Source organism: Neodiprion virginianus, chromosome 7, assembly GCF_021901495.1.
Source record: "Neodiprion virginianus isolate iyNeoVirg1 chromosome 7, iyNeoVirg1.1, whole genome shotgun sequence".
NCBI classification, from domain to species: Eukaryota; Metazoa; Arthropoda; class Insecta; order Hymenoptera; family Diprionidae; genus Neodiprion; species Neodiprion virginianus.
In genome coordinates this window covers 23,481,284-23,499,250 of record NC_060883.1, presented here as the reverse complement: position 1 = coordinate 23,499,250, position 17,967 = coordinate 23,481,284, and the positions used below count along the sequence as shown (strand labels likewise).

The 17,967-nt window shown below is 38.4% G+C and overlaps 1 protein-coding gene across 5 annotated transcripts; it reads right to left on the bottom strand.

The window, feature by feature from the left end:
- Nucleotides 1-257: 257 nt before the first annotated feature.
- Nucleotides 258-15,936, bottom strand: LOC124309525 (uncharacterized). 5 transcript variants are annotated; one of them, XM_046773199.1, is made up of 14 exons: nt 15,746-15,936; nt 14,555-14,867; nt 7,599-7,682; nt 7,362-7,427; nt 6,208-6,378; nt 5,386-5,730; nt 4,964-5,258; nt 3,477-3,618; nt 3,191-3,384; nt 2,416-3,097; nt 2,174-2,334; nt 1,832-2,084; nt 977-1,725; nt 258-879 (listed from the first exon to the last, which is right to left on the bottom strand). In XM_046773199.1, exons 2-14 carry the CDS (start codon nt 14,863-14,865, stop codon nt 733-735), a joined length of 3,600 nt encoding a protein of 1,199 aa, XP_046629155.1. In that variant the 5' UTR covers nt 14,866-14,867; nt 15,746-15,936; the 3' UTR covers nt 258-732. The 5 variants fall into 5 exon arrangements, with proteins under 5 accessions (XP_046629155.1, XP_046629157.1, XP_046629158.1 ...); XM_046773201.1 differs by lacking the exon at nt 7,599-7,682 and having other exon boundaries at nt 15,746-15,933; XM_046773202.1 differs by lacking the exon at nt 6,208-6,378 and having other exon boundaries at nt 15,746-15,932.
- Between the last annotated feature and the right edge of the window lie 2,031 nt (nt 15,937-17,967).

Here is a 17,967-nt window from a genome sequence, read left to right as displayed (position 1 = left end):
ATATCTAACATCATATTAAGTTTACATCGGGTATAAAACAAACTTATCCTTAGTACAAGTTTAACACAAAAAAACTGATACATTAAAATACTGATAACTCTTAAAAGCAATGATGATTCGGTCTTCAACTTTTCTTATTTTTTTTTGGTGCTTGCTATATGTCTTTGGTGCGATAGGAACAGATTTTGTTATTTATAGCATTAATTCAATCACACATATTATCATTTCAATATTGACAATAGAGGTTTCCTTTTTTCTGCTTTGACGACAAATATCTTATATATCGTGATACAATACCTTTTGAACATACATTTACTATCACAAAACTTGTCGTTCTTCAATCTCAACCTTGGAATGTTTGACAAAAGTTCATGAAAGAGAAATTAAAATGCATCATGTTGTTTCTAATTCTAGAAACATATCACTACTCATACATACAAATGAATACAAAATGATTTATAAAATAAAAGCATGTGTTAGGATATTGTTTAGAAAAATCACTCTCATAAGTTTGTTATCGTTGATGCTAATCGTGTGGTTCATTTCTTACAATATCTACTGTCAGTATATTTCAATCTTACGATTCCTTTCGTAAAAATCTATATTCCCATTTGTTTAAATTTGGAAAAATTTATCAGGGGTACAAAGAGTACTGAAAGTATTGGTTGGTGTTCATCTTTTAAAGACTGGGGAAAATCTAGTATGTAGAATAAATGTGAATTATGAATTATATTACACTTCAGATGATTGTAGCAGACTGGAAAGTATGTCGTGGTCATCAGGCTCGTTTTCATCTTCCAGAAAGACCATATTTATGTTCAAGTTTTCTCCGAATTCATCATCAATGTACAAATCTTCAACCGTGCTGTCGGGAATTTCCTAAAAAAAAACAAAAACAACGTACAATCGCGGGTAAATGTTATGTAAAAATTTTTAAAGATCTGTTGCACTAGTGAGATTTATAAGATAATATTACCCCTCTTCTAATGGGCAATCTTCCAAGCGGTGAAACATTGCTCACAGACCTGAACTGCCCCAATCCGGCAGGAAGGGATCTTCGTCTGGCAAGTAAATTTCTGTTTTGGCAACTTTTGCAACCTTTTTCCCCACTTTTAGCACTTAAAAATATCGTTGCTGATGAGATGAGACTTTTTTCAGCTAAGCAGTTCAGACTGTCATTTGCATCATGCGTGTTGTTGCCATTCAGGTTACTGTACGTAAAATCGGGCTGTCTTTGAACCAAAGAATCATCTATTTTTGATTCTGTCATACTGTCAAAAATATCTCCTGACTTTTGACCAAAAGATAGGTATCTTGATTTTTCGTTGTTGTCTTCAACGGTAATAGGATATTTCGTCGCTATTTCGGTGGCAAGTAGCGAATCACGGTCACCATTTGTGGTTCGTTCAATGCTTTTTATCTCTTCATTTGAATTATTAACATACAGCTTTGATTTGTTTAAATTTTCAAAGATTGATTCGCTTGCACCATTTTCGTCAAATACAACATCAGAGATGTTAGGGCTCTCCAATGGTGAAAATTGGCTCGATTTTTCGTTATTTGGTGTTGCTGAATTAATGATAATCGTAGCTCGATCGAGGGCTTCTTTCAATGCCTGTAACGGCATAGTTTCGGATGTACGATTTTGACTTGCATCCATTTCGGTAGTCGTTGTGTCCGTCATCAAAACAGAATCTGGGTATATGAAATCAGCTTTGTCGTGGGCTGATGCAAAAAATAAAAAATATATGAATAAATACTTGAGAAACCTCTCTGTAACTCGGTTTTGTCAATGTGTTCTTTTTTTTTTCATATAATTGAAAAGTTTTACCTGGAGTTTTGTTGCTGATAATATAGGTTGAATCACTTTCCGGAGATTCCGGTGATTTGGAAGCGAGTTGTTTGTTATCGAGACTTGAAAGGTTTTGCGCGCTGCTATGGTCGTCTTTATGCATTTTAGACAAGCAAATCAACTTCTCCTTCCTCCACAGTGATGATTCAAAGAAGTTAGTAGAGCCAGAGTTCAGTGTTTGCGACCGTGGAATTGATGGTTGATGCTCCTGGTTCAGTAGCGACTGCCCTACCTGAAACATACAGTGAAAACAAGTTTAGAAATGTATAAGTGAATTCTTTCGACTTTCTTAAGAAGTTCAATTGGTCCGAATCAACTCACTCTTTGATTTTGATGGCTCGCAGGCTTGATTAAAGTTGGATTGTACTCTATGGGTGACTTGGACAGTAGCGGTTCAAAGTTTGTTTTATGACTCGCAGGTTTGCATGGCTCACAGCTTTTCTCTCTCGCCTCTTTTAAAATCCTCTCTCTCGTTCGTGGACCTTGAACATTGAAAGAAATTCATTTATCGTGCAACTATCGACAGTATCGATTGAATGATCTGTTTACTTTTATATACCTACTTGATTGTGGTATGTCAGGTATTTCGAGGGCTTGAAGATTCGTGAGCGAGCTGGTACCATAGAAAAATTTGGATCTTCTCGTCGCTATCAGTTCTTTAAGTTTTTTCAAATCGGTTATGGTATCGTTCCCGGATTCGTCATCGCTTGATTCTGTAATTTCGATTGCGGTCGAAGATTCGGAGAAACTGCTCTCAGACACGATTAATTTACTCAAATTTCTATCTGCCTTCTTCCCGATATCGGTGGACGTCGCCTTCGTAGCTCTGCGCTGTCTTTTCTCATCGGTGTGGCCCAGTTTCTCCCGTTTGCCTGCCGTTCTCTCGCGATACTCAGATACGGCTTTACGAGTTTCGTGGGGTGATACATGCCCGCAATTCTTTCTCCGCGTCTCCGCGTACATATTTGAATTTTTTTCGTCTGACGCCGCGCACGCATCACCGGAGCAGATCTTATTCTTTCCGTTTTTCTGTCCTCCTTGATCAACCGATATTTTTTTCAAATTAAATAACTTCTTCGCCATCAGAGTGTTGTTTATATCATTCGTATCCCGTTTCGGCGTAGTTACCATCGGCGATTTGATCAATGGCGATGTGGCCACGGGTGCGTTGAACGTTTTTACATCCGGATTATTGTTGTTACATTGCCGATTGACGTAAATCGGTTCTTCCTCTTCGTAACGCAGCTAAAAAGATATTTTTTTTCTCAAAAATCAAACAATCTCAGTAACAGTTTCCTGTAAACATAAATTTATCCAGTTAAAAAGATTTCTACGAACCTCGATTCGCCGTAAAAATCTGCGCGTACGATCCATGTCCAAGTTCCTCTTGTTAACGTCCAGATGGAGACCGACCTCAAGCAGGTTGTTTAGCAGCGGTGGAAAATTGTATATATCCGTTGATATCCTGCGCTCCCAGTGTATGTATTGTCGCTCTATTTCCGCCTCGTCTAGTCCGTTCCAAGGAATTCGGCCTGTGCATTAAAAAAAAAAAAAGAAATCTGATTCCAGGACAATCCAATTTTTTCTAGTATTGTCATCTTATTTACGTTCTCGAAGCGCTCACCAGTACACATTTCCCAAATTAGGAGAGCCAGGGCGTAAACATCGCACGCCCGACTGGGTGCATCGCCGTAAAACATCTCCGGTGCTTGCCACTTGAATATTTCTGTCCTCAGTCTTTCCTCCCATTCGCGGTAAGGCCGCGGCTAAAGGAAACGTTACGAATTGCCAGTTTTTGTTTTAATCAAAGAATACCCTCAGCGTGGGATCAAACAGCGTGGTTACAGCGAAGCTGCACGCTTACAGAAGTATGCGGGGAAATCTATTTATTTATCCCGTCCATCGGGAATCTGGACACGGTCGAGCGATCGCTCGTCTGTCTCCTTTTTGAAACAAATTCAATTGAATACCTACTAGCAGTGCAAACGTGTCCGTTTTAAAATCGGGACGATCAATTGGATACAATGAGAACGAAACAGTATACCGTCAGACAATTTCCTGTTACGTGGAATGCGGCTATTTAAGTAAAACTCGACGAATGAAAAATACAAATCCCTCCCATCCCTCCACCACGGGTATAACATTAACGGTTCCGAGGTTTGACAACTCCGCGTAATAAAACCAATCGACAATTTACTTGTAACTTTAGTGTCACTGTACTATAACTGCTTTTCGTTTGTTTCTTTGATTATTTGTCCGTTCGTTGAGTAATTTTTCATTTTAAAATAAGTTTTACATTGTAGTATTTTATACCTCGGTAGCGGTAATGCGGTCTGGAAACCGAAACCAAAGTCAATCTCGTGTATTGTATAAACGGTATAAAGTCGGTCAAGAAGAAGTACTAATCCCGCAGAAATAGTCATGCTTTTCGATACCTTTTTGCCTGTATATACTTATACCGTTAATAGCGTTAATTGAAAGCGATCGATTGCTCCGCGGTCCGTGAAGATTAATATTGCTCTGTAAATACATAAAATACCCATATAATATATAGCGCTACAATGAATTTTACGTAATCCTATTCAGATATACGTGTTATATACACTTTCTACTGGGGCGTGGGCCAATTATTCACGCTAGCAGAATTCCGATATCCCTGCACAACACTTCCGCGGAATTTCAGCTGCAATGCATACACGACGGCATGTATTATAATTACAAATGGACACATATTCGACGAACAGGTATAATAAGTAATTCTAACACTTACCCTGGTGAAAATTTCTACACTTAGATTTTTGCAGAAATTGAAATATTTGGGATTATTTCTTTAAAAAATTGTAAATATGCATAATTTTTCGTAAAGAGTTATTGTTAATTTTCGTTAAAATTTGTAGTAGCTTGCAGGTTTTCTTATTGAAAATATATAAATTTTCATACAAATCTACAAGTATTTATGAGAAACTAAGTATACTTTCCAATTTTGTACGCTAATAATTTTTTGCACAAAATTGTAAGAAATATCCCAATTTGTTTAAAAATTCTTATAAAATCGTAGGAATCATATTCACCGGGGTATTTATCAGAATTGAAATAAATAATATCGCAAACCTCTTTTTCGCGCACGGCGAGTTCCCATCCCCCAAGTTTTGCGGTACCGCTAGCAGCGAGAAATACGCAATGCGAACTTAGAGCTCCGTGGATGATTCCTCTCGCGTGGGCGTGCCTCAGGGCATCGGCCAGCTGTCCGGCACATCGCGCCGCACCCTGGACACTTACACGCTCCCCCTGCTCGTGGACGTAGTTGTAAAGGGTGCAGTCGACCGACTCGAAAATCGCGACGATCCCGTGCTCATCGGTACGCGTCGTTCCCATCAGCAGCAGGGTGTGCGGATGCCGGATTTCCCTGCAATTTGTCGGCTTACATTCATTTGTAAACAACGAAGAAATTATTATATATATATAAATTGCAGGTGCATCATTTTTGTTTTACGTAACAAATTAAAAATTAAGTATATTATGTTAATACTAACGTGAGAACGTTCAGGTCGGCTCGTACAGCGGTAAAACAGTCCGGATGGGAACTTCGGCGAAGAGCAGTTCTTGTGTTCTGCCATTCGGCGGCGATGAGCTCGAGGTAGCGATCTTCCGTACCGGCGACCCATCCGACTTCAAAGAGTTCCGACGCCTCGACGTGGGGAACCCCCGGAATCGGCGGATTTTCATACTCCGGTTGCTTCTCGCTGTTCGTATTGTTCCTGAAGATTTCGACCCGGTTTTTAGTCGGACTTAATTTCGGCGAATGACCGCCCTCGGATCCCTCGGCCGGTTCACGACGACGATCCAGAAACGCTTGGAGTGCGCTTCTGTACGCCTCGCTGATAAGCAAAAACTTGTGAAAGAATGTCATATTTTGGGAAGTTGCTTAAATGTAGATGTATCAGTGAACATTCGTTCATGCGGTGCATCGTCAATGCAGACACGGCTGTGCATCACGAGTGCATGTGCAAATAATCCTAATCGAAGAAATGCAACGCGGTGACGCATCTGCGCATGAACTATTAATTTCATGCTGTGTCGAATACTATCGATTTTCACGATGTTGAAGTTATAGTTATAGTATAAACGTTATCGTAACGAAACATTGGGAAAAAGTTACCATTTTTTTATTTTTACGATTATTTTTAAGGAACTAAGTTTGCAAAATATGAGTACGTTTTAATTTATTACGGTTTACTAAACTTCAAACAGTTCCCAAATCGCGGAAATAACGGTTTTTCCCGTTTTTCCTCGGCACGAGCAGTTACGACAACGTTACCAAGTTCAATATAATCGATTTTCGATAGTCGAACAACCTGCTGGCGCGGTCTTCGGTGCAGTTTAAGCTGTTCAGCGAACCGGAAACAGAGCTGTGGGCCTCATTCGTGTCTTCGGACTGTGACAGACGGCACAGGTCGTTGGAATCAGTGCCGCGGTGTCGACGCCGTTCCAGGACCACTGTCAAGGTGCTTTTGCGGTCCTGATCGCTATCCCGAAAAAAGAATGCCGATAATAGTAACGATTCGTAGCTAGAAAATGCAATATAACCAAAAAAAAAAACACCGACAGGGGGTTACGATTGCGAAAAGAGGTTATGCCGGTTGAATCGTACGAAATGCTCGGTAAGTTATCGTTGTTACAGGTTATAATATAAGTCGAAAACGTTTATTCACCTTCCTTCGAAACGGAGCCGCCTGGCAACTGATCCTGACATCTTGACGAGGAGGTGACGTTTTTTCGTTAAAAAATTTTCGCTCATGCTACGTGAACTTGTCTCGGGTCAACACGGTCAACCGATCAAAACTTGCGGAATGAAGAGAGCTTCGAACGTGAAATTGATCGAATCAGATTTCGCAACGCCCCGCGTTCAGGTTGGCAACAGTTTATTGTGTGAATAATTTCACTTTCTTGTAGCAAGGGATGATGGGTAATTTTGTGCAAGACGCCACGCGATGCGTCCGTTTTCATTTCGGCTTATAAATACCGGCGTTGACTTGAAACGCCTTCGCGAATTTCGTTATCGCCGCGATACGCTGGAGGATTTTCGGTTCCGATAAAATATCGCTAATCCGACGTGATGTTTAATTCTCATCGCGATCTTTCTTACCGACTCAGGGCGAAGCTCGGTTTTTCATTTCTATCCTCGATTTTCATTTGTTACTTTTCCCCGCTTTTGTTTCGCCGGTTTATTACGACGCCATTGTTGTGTAATCGTGTTGCGTACGCCGCGTTTCGTTTTGATGTGAAAAAACTGTAAACACTACCACTAATCGTGTAAAGTTTCGAGTGTTACTATTGTGAGAGTGCTCGTGTTTTTTATCCGACCACGCTCTCAGCCACCGGAAAATTGCCGATGCAGCGTTCGAGATTTGAGAATGGTGAGTGAAACTACGAATTATAAATCTTCCAGCGTTACGTTGTCGAATACAAACAACAAACGACGCTCGAATTATTATAAGCATGTACCCACTTGTTAAGCCCTCGTTGATTCGGAGATGGCAGACTCCTCCTGTTTCGGTCCCACTGCACAAAGTCTCTGAAATTTAGGAGGAAAGATTTTTTTACAATTACACAAATGCATGATACATGGGTAAAAATCTGCCGCACATACGCGTACACGAGTCTACGGCATTCCGTTTTTTTCCATCTCGTAATGTATTAACCGTTAAGAGAAAGGTAAATATCATGTGAACATAGCTATAAATACCCGCGTGCGATGTACTCGAAGTCGGGGGTGCCGGTGCACTTATTATAGGAGGACTCGGGCAGGATTCGTTCGCACAGGGAAAACCTGGAAAACCGGGAAAATGCGGGAAATTTTTTACAGCAGGGAAAACTCAGGGAATTTCGATAACAAGACTGGAATTTTGAGTCTGTCGAAGAAACACACTTGTACTTATAACAAACTGCTATCTATCTTAAGAAAAAAAAAAACGTTGTACTTGAAATTTTGTTTCATCGCAACACCTCATACATTCCACGCATATCAGTCGACACCGAATCTTCTTTCGTTTTTTTTTTTTTTTTTATTTTTCAACGGAAAATCGCAGGCTGTTTTTTGTAAATTGATAGTCGGATGGTACAAGATATTATTTACTAGGTAACACTGATCGTGAAGGTATTAGTATCGATGTGTAAAATAAATTGTCATTACTTAGCGTTATATTTCGCGAAAGGTTACTTGACAAAATCTTATTTTCAGGCTGGAATGCCTGGAAAAGTCTGGAAATTCGAGATTCCAGTTATCAACAGCCGTGTAGATAAATAATTGGGGGTGGATAAAAGAGAAATGTATGTGGTGTTTTTTCCCCCGTTTTTTTTTTTTTCGTTCCATTGCGATCGCAGTCGAAAAATAGTAAATCCACACTGATAATATCTATTCGTCCGACATCCTTGTATGCAAAATATAAGTTCAGGCTAGCCCGCATTTCAACTCCGTACATTCAATTCTTCTAGTTTTATTTTTATCTTTTTTCATTTCGCATGTTGTACGGGACAAAAGGCAAAACCTGTACATATATATATATATATATATTAAATATATATATGTATATAGGTGTCCGCTGGCCCAACACAAACTCCACGTGTACTTGATAAATCGCACGTTATACATATTCCCCGTTTTATGTCCGCATGATGTCATTCCGAGGTAGGGAACCGTGCCGACGCAACGGGGCGAGGTGAGATTCGCTCGAAAATTGCGTACATACGTGTGGTACCTGAGTATACCAACTCTTCGCTGAATCCGAATAACATTCTCCTACAGAATTCAGTGTCGAAAATCCTAACCAACGACGGCTCGAATACCGCAGTTTATACTTTTCCCAGTCGAGCCGGAATGAAATTCTGCCTTTTTATTTTTTACCGTTTCTACGCGGTCGCTGCAGCCAGCGCAGCAGCTTCCAGTTCCGTCAGGCTAGTTTTCGAAGCTTTTTACCGCCGGCGCGTTCTTCTTTCTCCGTAGTTTGCGGATACGATCGCGAGTGTTGACTCTTTGAAACACGTGCTTTGTTGCGCTGAGTCAAATTTTGTAGCAAGATAGTTTTAAATGGATTTCAAAAATTTTAAATCGCGGACGAAGGTTTCAAATTTGATGGAATATGGTTAAAAATCTCTATGCAGGTGTTTTAGGGGTCGCTGATTGGATTCGAAATACTGAATTTTTAAAATCTGATTTGATTCGTAATCAGCGACCCCAAAAATTTCTGGACAGAGTTTCTTCTCCGGATTCGATCGAATTTCAAATTTTTGTCCGCCATGTTGAATTTTTCAAATCCGGTTTTACATTCGCAATCAGCGACCCCGAGAACTTATAATTTATGTAAAATATGTACACGCGTAGAGTGTTGACTTTCTCGGAAATGAATTATTCTTTAAATTTTCACGTTTTTTTTTTCAACCAATCTCTTCCCAACGACAATAATTTACATTCAATGAATTCCCGTTAGTATACCGTCAGAAATAGCAAAACAGCGCAAAGAAATATGTTTTCAAAATTGTCTAAATATACGGACAAATTGATATAAAACAGGTGGCATTGTAAGAATACTCGCCACTTTAATTCAAAGGGTTAGCCTCTCCTCTAACAATAAAATCCGACTCGTATACATGCATGTACGAATGTACGATACGTAGAATAATAATATAATCTTTCCGCTTCTTTCCGCTTCTTTCCGCTTCTTTCCGATGCCGTCACCTTTCCGAATCCATCGCAAAACCTTGACCCGCGCTCTCGGCCAGCTTCGACGGTCGCCTCTTATCCCCGATCGACTATTCTGCGTTAATACGAGTATGTGTATACGATATATCTTTCCCTCTCTTACGTAGCCTGGAGGTTTACGTGCGATCGAATTTCGCTGAAATTTATCACCTCGTTGATCCGCGATCGCCGCTTCCCGACACGCCGCGATCGCCTTCCGGTCTATTCGGTATTCGTTTCCGGCCGCCACGATCTCGTGACGCAATCCTGTGTTCAGTTCGTACAACAAATCGAGAATTAACTTTAACGTCGGCCGGAGGTTGGATGGAAAATATCGTAAATTACAACGCGAATTTGTGTCGTTTTATTTGTTTATAATAATGATCTTTCCGGGGGTCTCATCGTCGCGAGTTTGGATACATGTTTTAAAAAATCGACCATTCTTTAAAACTAAAGGCAAAAATATTGTTCCAGATAACGAAAAAACGACGTTGTTTCAAGTTTGAGCTCTTGATATTAATATCTAGAGATGCCTCATCGCGATTTTCCATTTCCCATTCAAATAACTTGGGAATTTTTTTTTTTTTTAAGCGTTGGAATTTTATACATCGTCATCTCGTTTGTGTACCGATAAAACCACAACGTATTTTTGTGGAGAATTGAATGACCTACAAAAAAGCTCCATGATCATTTTACGATAAATCTGCTCTTTCGAAAGATCAAAGAAAAGACTTTGAATAACGCTTGAAAGATTAGATTTATCATAAAATGATAAAAGACCTTTTTTGTAGATCGTTCAACCCCTTAAAAAAGTCCGTTATTTTCTCATCGGTACACTAATCCCTTGACGAGTTATACAATACCAAATTTGGAACACAACAGCGTTCTTTTTTCGTTATTTGGAACAATATTTTCGACTTGAATTTTGAAAAAAAAGGTCGATTGTTTTGATACAGTATAATTTATATAATATATATACATAAAAAAAAGGAAAAAGAAAAACAGCTTCGTAATAGCAGGTCTATGTACAAATGTACGTACTATCGAATCTAGAAAGCGTGGAGAAGTTGGCAGCTCGATGAATAAGAAGAATAAGAATAAGAAGAAGAAGAAGAAGAAGAAGAAGAAGAAGTGGTGGAATTCTGATACGCGACTTGATGCTGTTGCTGCTAGAAGGTGTAACGCTGTCCGATCGATCTGATTATGGCGATAGAGTAATTACGTGCACATACATTATACATTATATTAATTCACACATACGTACACACATGTGTATATATACAAAAATCGCATGCGTTTTGCACGCCCAGCTGCATTGCGTGAGAATAAATAAACGCGTTTTTGTTGCTCTGTTTGTAACATGGAGAGGAGGAAGCATCCGGCATGGCAATTAGGCAGGCAGGATTTGTCCGGCTTACAAGGTTCATGCGCGTGTGCAGCGTGTGTGTGTGTGTATTCAACACATATCATGTAGCAGTTCCTTAATTGGATCTTGAAATATTTCACGGGTCGCTTGGCAAAATCTAGCTTAGATAGACACGTTCTAAAACTGATTACGTACGATCTATAAATTGATTATCCAACTTGTTTTTTTTAATTCCTACCAATTTTACAACTCTGTTATACACCGAGAGAAATTTTTAGTTCCGGTTACCGCTCGGTCCTTGACTATTTTTCATTTTTTCACCACGATCGAATGAAAATTAGTTTTCTAGCCGTTACCGGAAACTCTAGTATCCCCTTGCTATTCTTTCTCATTACGATCGCTGTTGCTAGATTTTCTTGCAACCGTTGCGAAAATCTAATGCTCGCGCAAGAATAAATTGACGTTAAAGCCTTGTTTGACTAGAAAAGTAGAGTAAACCTCGCAAACTGATTTTGCGTTGCGATTACCAAAAAAGGATCGACGATAGCGCAAAATTGTTAGGCGTACCTCGTCTTTCGTAATTCCAACAATGTTCAAAAAGTTTTTTTTAACAATACCTGTTTCACTAAATTTTTCTCAGTGTATGCAGCCAGCTTGATGATTAGCGATTAATCAAACGAACGGCTTCCTCTCCCTTAGGGTATAAAAAAAATCCCTACCGGTGGCAACGAAAGAAAGGAACTTATAATTAGCATTGATTACATCTCGTTGTAGTGCAATTACAATTATGCACGTATAATCGAACTCTTCCTTCTTCGTCGTCGCTCGCCGTGATTATTAATTATATTACATCGCTGTTCGCTAGCCGATATATTTATATTTTTCCACGCGATTTAATTATACCTCTGCAGTTACGATCGGGTCGCAAACAGCTTTGGCACCTCGCAGGTACGAGATGAAAGTATTAGTAAGCAGGTAACGCGCCTTGAAAATTCATGACGCGTGCGCCGTACGAATTATATTATAGTATATATTTACACACAATGTATGGACGTGTATTACATGTGCGCAGGCGATCGGCTATCGATTAATCGATTTCAGTTTATTCCTTCGTTTATACGCCGTACCCGCGACTCGCACGAATTCACGTCTTTCTATTCCCCAACAATTACACCTGTACCAATATTATTTCCCTAGAAATAGTAAATGGAAATTTTCACTCGTGCATCAAGTAAAATCCAACTTCCGTTACGTTTTCGGTGAAATTCAATGGCGCTAGGGGGGGGGGGGGGCAGCTTGTACGGTCTAAAATCATGCCCTTTCTTTCTTTCTTTCTTTTTCTTCCATTGACATTATTAACAAAATGGCGGCATAGCGCGTATAAATAGCGAACGACCACGTTTTCAATCCGGTGGTCAGATTTTATCCGATCGACTTGAAGTTTTGACACAATCGTTGAAACTTGTTTATCGATTCGGGCACGTGGCTAGATTTTCTAATTTCAATCCCAACGTCTTTTTTTTTTTTTAAACACTTTCTTACCAACTTTTTGATCGAAAAATGAATTTTTCTGCTCATAATCGTATATATTTGGAAAAAAAAAAAAAAAAAAGTTTCTTATTCGGGCTACAAGCTTCAACCTGAAAAAGTGTCTTTAATTCCAAACTTGACTTGTACGCATCACGTCGTCATTTTGTTATTAATTTCAATGAAAAAATGAAAAATTTTTCTCGAAACTACAAACAATAAAGCCCTAGAACTGAAATTGCTTCAAATGTAATTAATTTTCTTAAAAAAAAAAAAAAAAAACCTAAAAATAGATACGATTCTTAATCGTTCAAGCTGTACTTCCCCCCCCCCCCCCCCCTTAAACACCGATTCATTGCGTATGGGCGACGCGTATTCCGTTTTCACGTCCTCGGAAAAGGACCGGTGAAAACAGAGAAACTTTACGACAATTGCTCGCACAGTAAATTCCTCGTCGTTTCCTTCCGTATAATAACATGCAGAGTACGTAGCGTTTCTATTTTCTAGATAATTAAAACTCATCTCTGCGGGGGTCAAAACGCCGCTTCGATTCCCAGGGATGGATAAAAAAATTCCTTAAAATAAATCGCATTTTGATCACCCTATAGATCCGGCTCGCTCTCATTGTCTCCTCGTCTAGTGTCATCTGGGTAAGAAATTCTCCGTGAATTATATTCCGGAATAATAAAAGTCACCGAACAACGGCTCGTATAATTATAATAATAATAATAATAATAATAACAACAACACTAATAATGATAGCAATTAACTCGCCGCTCGTCTGAATTGTCTATCGAAAATATGTCCTGGGAATTTCCCACACCTTTTGTTCGCTTGGAAAAAAAAAAAAATAATAATAAAAAGAAAATAAAAATTACCGTTACGAACGTACATTCAGCCGGATTTTGCAAGAATTTGCGAATATGCTCCGTGAGCTGTCTATTCCGCAATGGTTGACTTTTATTCGCGAGTCGCAATTATAATAATTATGTCTCTTCGTTGTATATACACGTAATTGTATTATTATAAAAATTTCTTTTCCACTTTCATCTTTCGGTTCTCATTTCTAAATATACAGTAACATTTTTTGAAAGACGAAACATCTTTTAAACGAGCCTGCATCACGATTTTAACGACAGTTAGTTTCTGTCTAATATTCTCTGACTTCGAACTTTATTATAACCGTACGTGTGTTGGAATCGTCCATTAAATACATGGTTTTTATGTATATGTATACGTTGCATATAAGCGTTTATAGTTACACAAGTTCGACACGACACAGAAATTATACGCAAGTCGCTTTATAATATTGTATATACAGATATACGCATGTAACAAGGCTGACAAGCCAAAAGGTCAGATAATGAATCGTATCTAATGTATTCATTTTCAAACTCCACTTGAAACGTAGGCAATTTTATGTACGCAATAATAAGAATATCAGTATCGCTGATAAACGGTTTCCTACATAATATACAAAAACCGGTAAAATTATCTGCTCCATTATCGTATCTATATGCCAATTATAATATTATTACAAATTGTGCAAAGGTGTTATTATTGTAGGTAACGTATATTCTACCTTTCGTCCGGCTGTTTATCTTTCCTTTTTTTTTCAATTTTTTCTCTCTCTCACTCTCTCTTTTTTTTCTGCGGTATTGATACTCGACTCGTGTCTATACACACACACACACACACACACATTAAATATATAATCTATTCACAGGCATAAATTTGTATAATATACCCAGTTATAGAAACTCGTGTATTATATGCTACGTACGTGTAATGATGTTTGCAAATTGATGCGTGACAATGTTTCGCCTCGTCATTTTCGTCGCGCGATTGCGCGTGAAATCGAACTTTTAAACGAAACACACGGTACTGCGCGGTTGGAGAGAAGTGAAAGAAAGATAAAAAAAAAAGAAGAAGAAGAAGAAGAATGTTTTCTGAAAGAAAAAGACAAAATAGTAACAGCGATCACCGTATCCTCGGGTAGAAAAATAATATTAAATTTTTATACAACTTACAGGTTATATATATTTATTTGTGTGTGTGTGCGTGTACTCACTTTCTCAGCCATTTGAACATCCCCATAACGCAGGAGGCGCACTTGTAAATTATCCCAACGTAACTCCTTATCAGGGAAACACCGAGCGCCCTTGCAGCTTGGGCAACAAGGATCGCGCTACTCCGTCTTTGAACCACGGTCGGCAACTCCGTTTCGCGATTTGAACCGTTTGAACGAAAGCCGCCGCTCGGTTTTCGCCCCACGCGACCGACTCGCGATATTCGACGACGCCCTCGACGTTCGAACGGCGAGCCCCGGAACCCCGGCTCTTGTATCTCATCGTCGTTGGGACTGCGATCCGACTTTGGCATTCCTTTAAATTTTTTTTTTTTTTTTATATACTCAAGGAAAAGAATTTTTTTTTTTTTTTAACTCAACTCACACGGGGCTGCAAGGAAAAAAAACTGCGCGGGGTGTCTGTTTTTTTTTTAATTTGTTTTATCTCGAACCCGCTGAAACCGGGATAAATGTATTGTCAAGAAAATTCAGTCACGAACGCGGCTTTTGCAGTTTTAGTCGGTGCGAAACTCCTGGTTTGATCGAACTATATGGTATAATATTTTTTGATTCGAGAAATTCTTTTGCAAAAGTTATTTCTGAGTTTTGTTTAATATATTTGTATAATTAGGATCAGAGTTAGGCTCGAGAATAAATACAAACGGGGAAAGAGAAAATTGAAAGCGGAAATTTGTTCGGTGATGAAAATAGGGAAAAAGAATGAAACACTGATTGTTGAGTAAATTTCATGAAGAAATTGTTCGTTCAAGTTTGTAAGATATATTGTTTATTGTTCGTCGCAATGTAATGATGGTTTATTCATTGTTGTTGTACTTTTTTTTTTTTAATGCAAACAACACCTTCCACTTTGCAAAAATATTGTTCGTAGTGGAGGGAAATGGAAGTGATTATTTTTCGATTCAGCACACTCGCAAACATAATATCAATGAAAAACACCCCGTGCAGCAGATATGAAATAATTTTCTCGCAGACCTGCGTTACTGATCTCTTTTATTACGCTGACAATTTTTAGTTAAAAATTGATTTTATAACAACACGGTAAGCACACGGATATAATATTACTCTTCTATTATACGTATATATTTACTTAATCGCGTTTACAGAAATTTATTTCATCATTTCATATGTATGTACAATAAGGTAGAATAGAAAACACTTGAGAACTGCACTTACGGCCTGTGTAATTAATATCGCAAAGGTTATTTAAAAATTTAACTCTATATTTATATATGAATAAACCGCGATTTTATATTGAAAAATCTGCTTATTTCGGAGCAGCATTTAACTCGACCATCGCTCTTTCCATGCCGAGCTGTTGTATTATACCACGTTTACAAAATTGGGCAGAGATGAGGTAACGCAATGTCCTTACGTCCTGGTACGTACGCTTCCAGCCTCGGACACTTGACGACTCGACTTGTTTTCAAATCACGGTGTTTACTTGCCTAAGGATGTATAATTACATGTATTTATGATAAATGCACGTACAGCGTACGCGAATCTTTTTCTTAGTCTTTTTATTTTTCCTTATTTTTTTATTTATCAATTTTCTCACCCCTTCTCGCGAACAAGAGGAAAACAACTCGAGATTTGAGTGAACGCAATAATTTTTTTTTAGCTCAATTAAATTAAATATATTCATGTAATTCAACTTGATTTTTTTTTTTTATTATAAATTAATTTCTTTAATTTAGGTAGATTTCTTTAATTCAACTTGATTCATTTCAATTCATAAATTTCAATTCATTCTTTTGTGTCCCCTGTTAATTTAAATTTTTTCAATTCAACTCAATTTCTTATTTCAATTTAATGTTTTTGACTTAATTTTCCATAATTCAGTTATCTTGCATTAATTCAGTTGATTCTCATTAATTCAGGTGAATTATAATTAATTCGCAAATCTATCGACACATCAATTCGGTGAGTTATATCCGTTTTTTTTTTTCCTTCGTTTTTGTAATTAATAATGAATTTGCGACCGCGTTTGAAACGCATAAAATTAGAAAATAGTAGCAGCTGGTCGAGTGTCCAGATTTCATCATCATGGGGGAGATTCTCTGTTCCGTCTCTTTCTTTCTCCCTCTCTCTCTCTCTCTCTCTTATTCTCTCAGCAGCGTAGTGCTCGGTCTGGTTCCGCTTCGTTTTCTCAATTCCGTTATACTTGGCGTCGTTGCCGTTGGTTACGGCTGATGCCCGACTAATTCGAGCGGTGTTTCTTATCTTATAGACCTGAAAGCTTTATTAACGCTCCAGACAGTAATCAGCGCATCAAATGATAACAAACAATAATTGCGAGCGAGCGAGCGATGGAGGTTTCTGCGGTACAGAGATTCTTCTTTTTCTTCTTCTTCTTCTTCTTCTTATTTGCTAACAAAGTTTCTTCTCTCTCTCTCTCTCTCTCTCTCCTTTACACGGTTAGTTAGTAGTGTATGACGTTTAACCACCTCCGCATCTATCGCTAAAACTGGGCCACAGCTTCTTAATCTCGTACTTTACTCGTGAGCGTGCGATCTGCACCCGCGCGAAAAATTCCCTAGCTATTAATTCTTTCTCTTCTTCAATCATTACAAATTCGTACGTCTGTTAGTCTACGCGTATACCGTAATTACAATTTGCAATAAATTATTGTAGGTGTTTCTGGCTGGCATTCTTCAAATTTCGGTACAGATATGTGCACAAGTTCCAATACTGCTGCGGGATGTTTTAAATTTGTCGAAATGATAAGAAAAATACGAAAACTTCGATCTGGAGGAAACGATTTTAGGATTAGGGCGTCTCAGTTATTACGTTTCTACTTTACATCTCGTAAGAATAAAAATTGAAAAAAAAAAGAAACAAGCTCAACTGTATCACATCGTTTGTTTTGAATATAATAAAACTATAATATCCGAGACGCATGTGTCAACCACGTGTAGAATCTGGGTTATCGTTTGTAGTCTGTTGCATAGTTGAAATTAATTAAAAGCAATCTTAGGCGTGTAGAAATTGGAAAAAATTCCACAAGGGTGAGAAAAGAAACGAAAAAGAAACAAAAAACTACTCACTCTAGTCTGCTGATGATTTTCTTTTTTTTTTTTTACACTTCATGATCGTTTCATCGTCTAGCAGACCGATACAGTAGCGTTCTGTATTACCGGCTTACCAAGAGACGCGTTGCTGGTAACATTATCTTAATAGATTTAATCATATATCATTGTTTGATCATCGACGTTGAGCAGCTTAGTTATTGTATTCAACGGATGGAATAATACGCAAGTAGAGAACTGAAACAGAGAAACGAGATACAACAAACCCGTAAATTACACTCTTTTTCGTCAATTTCATCATAAAAACGAGTTTATCAACGTCATTTGTGGATCTACTGGTGCACTGACGGAGTTGTACTCGTCGGATAA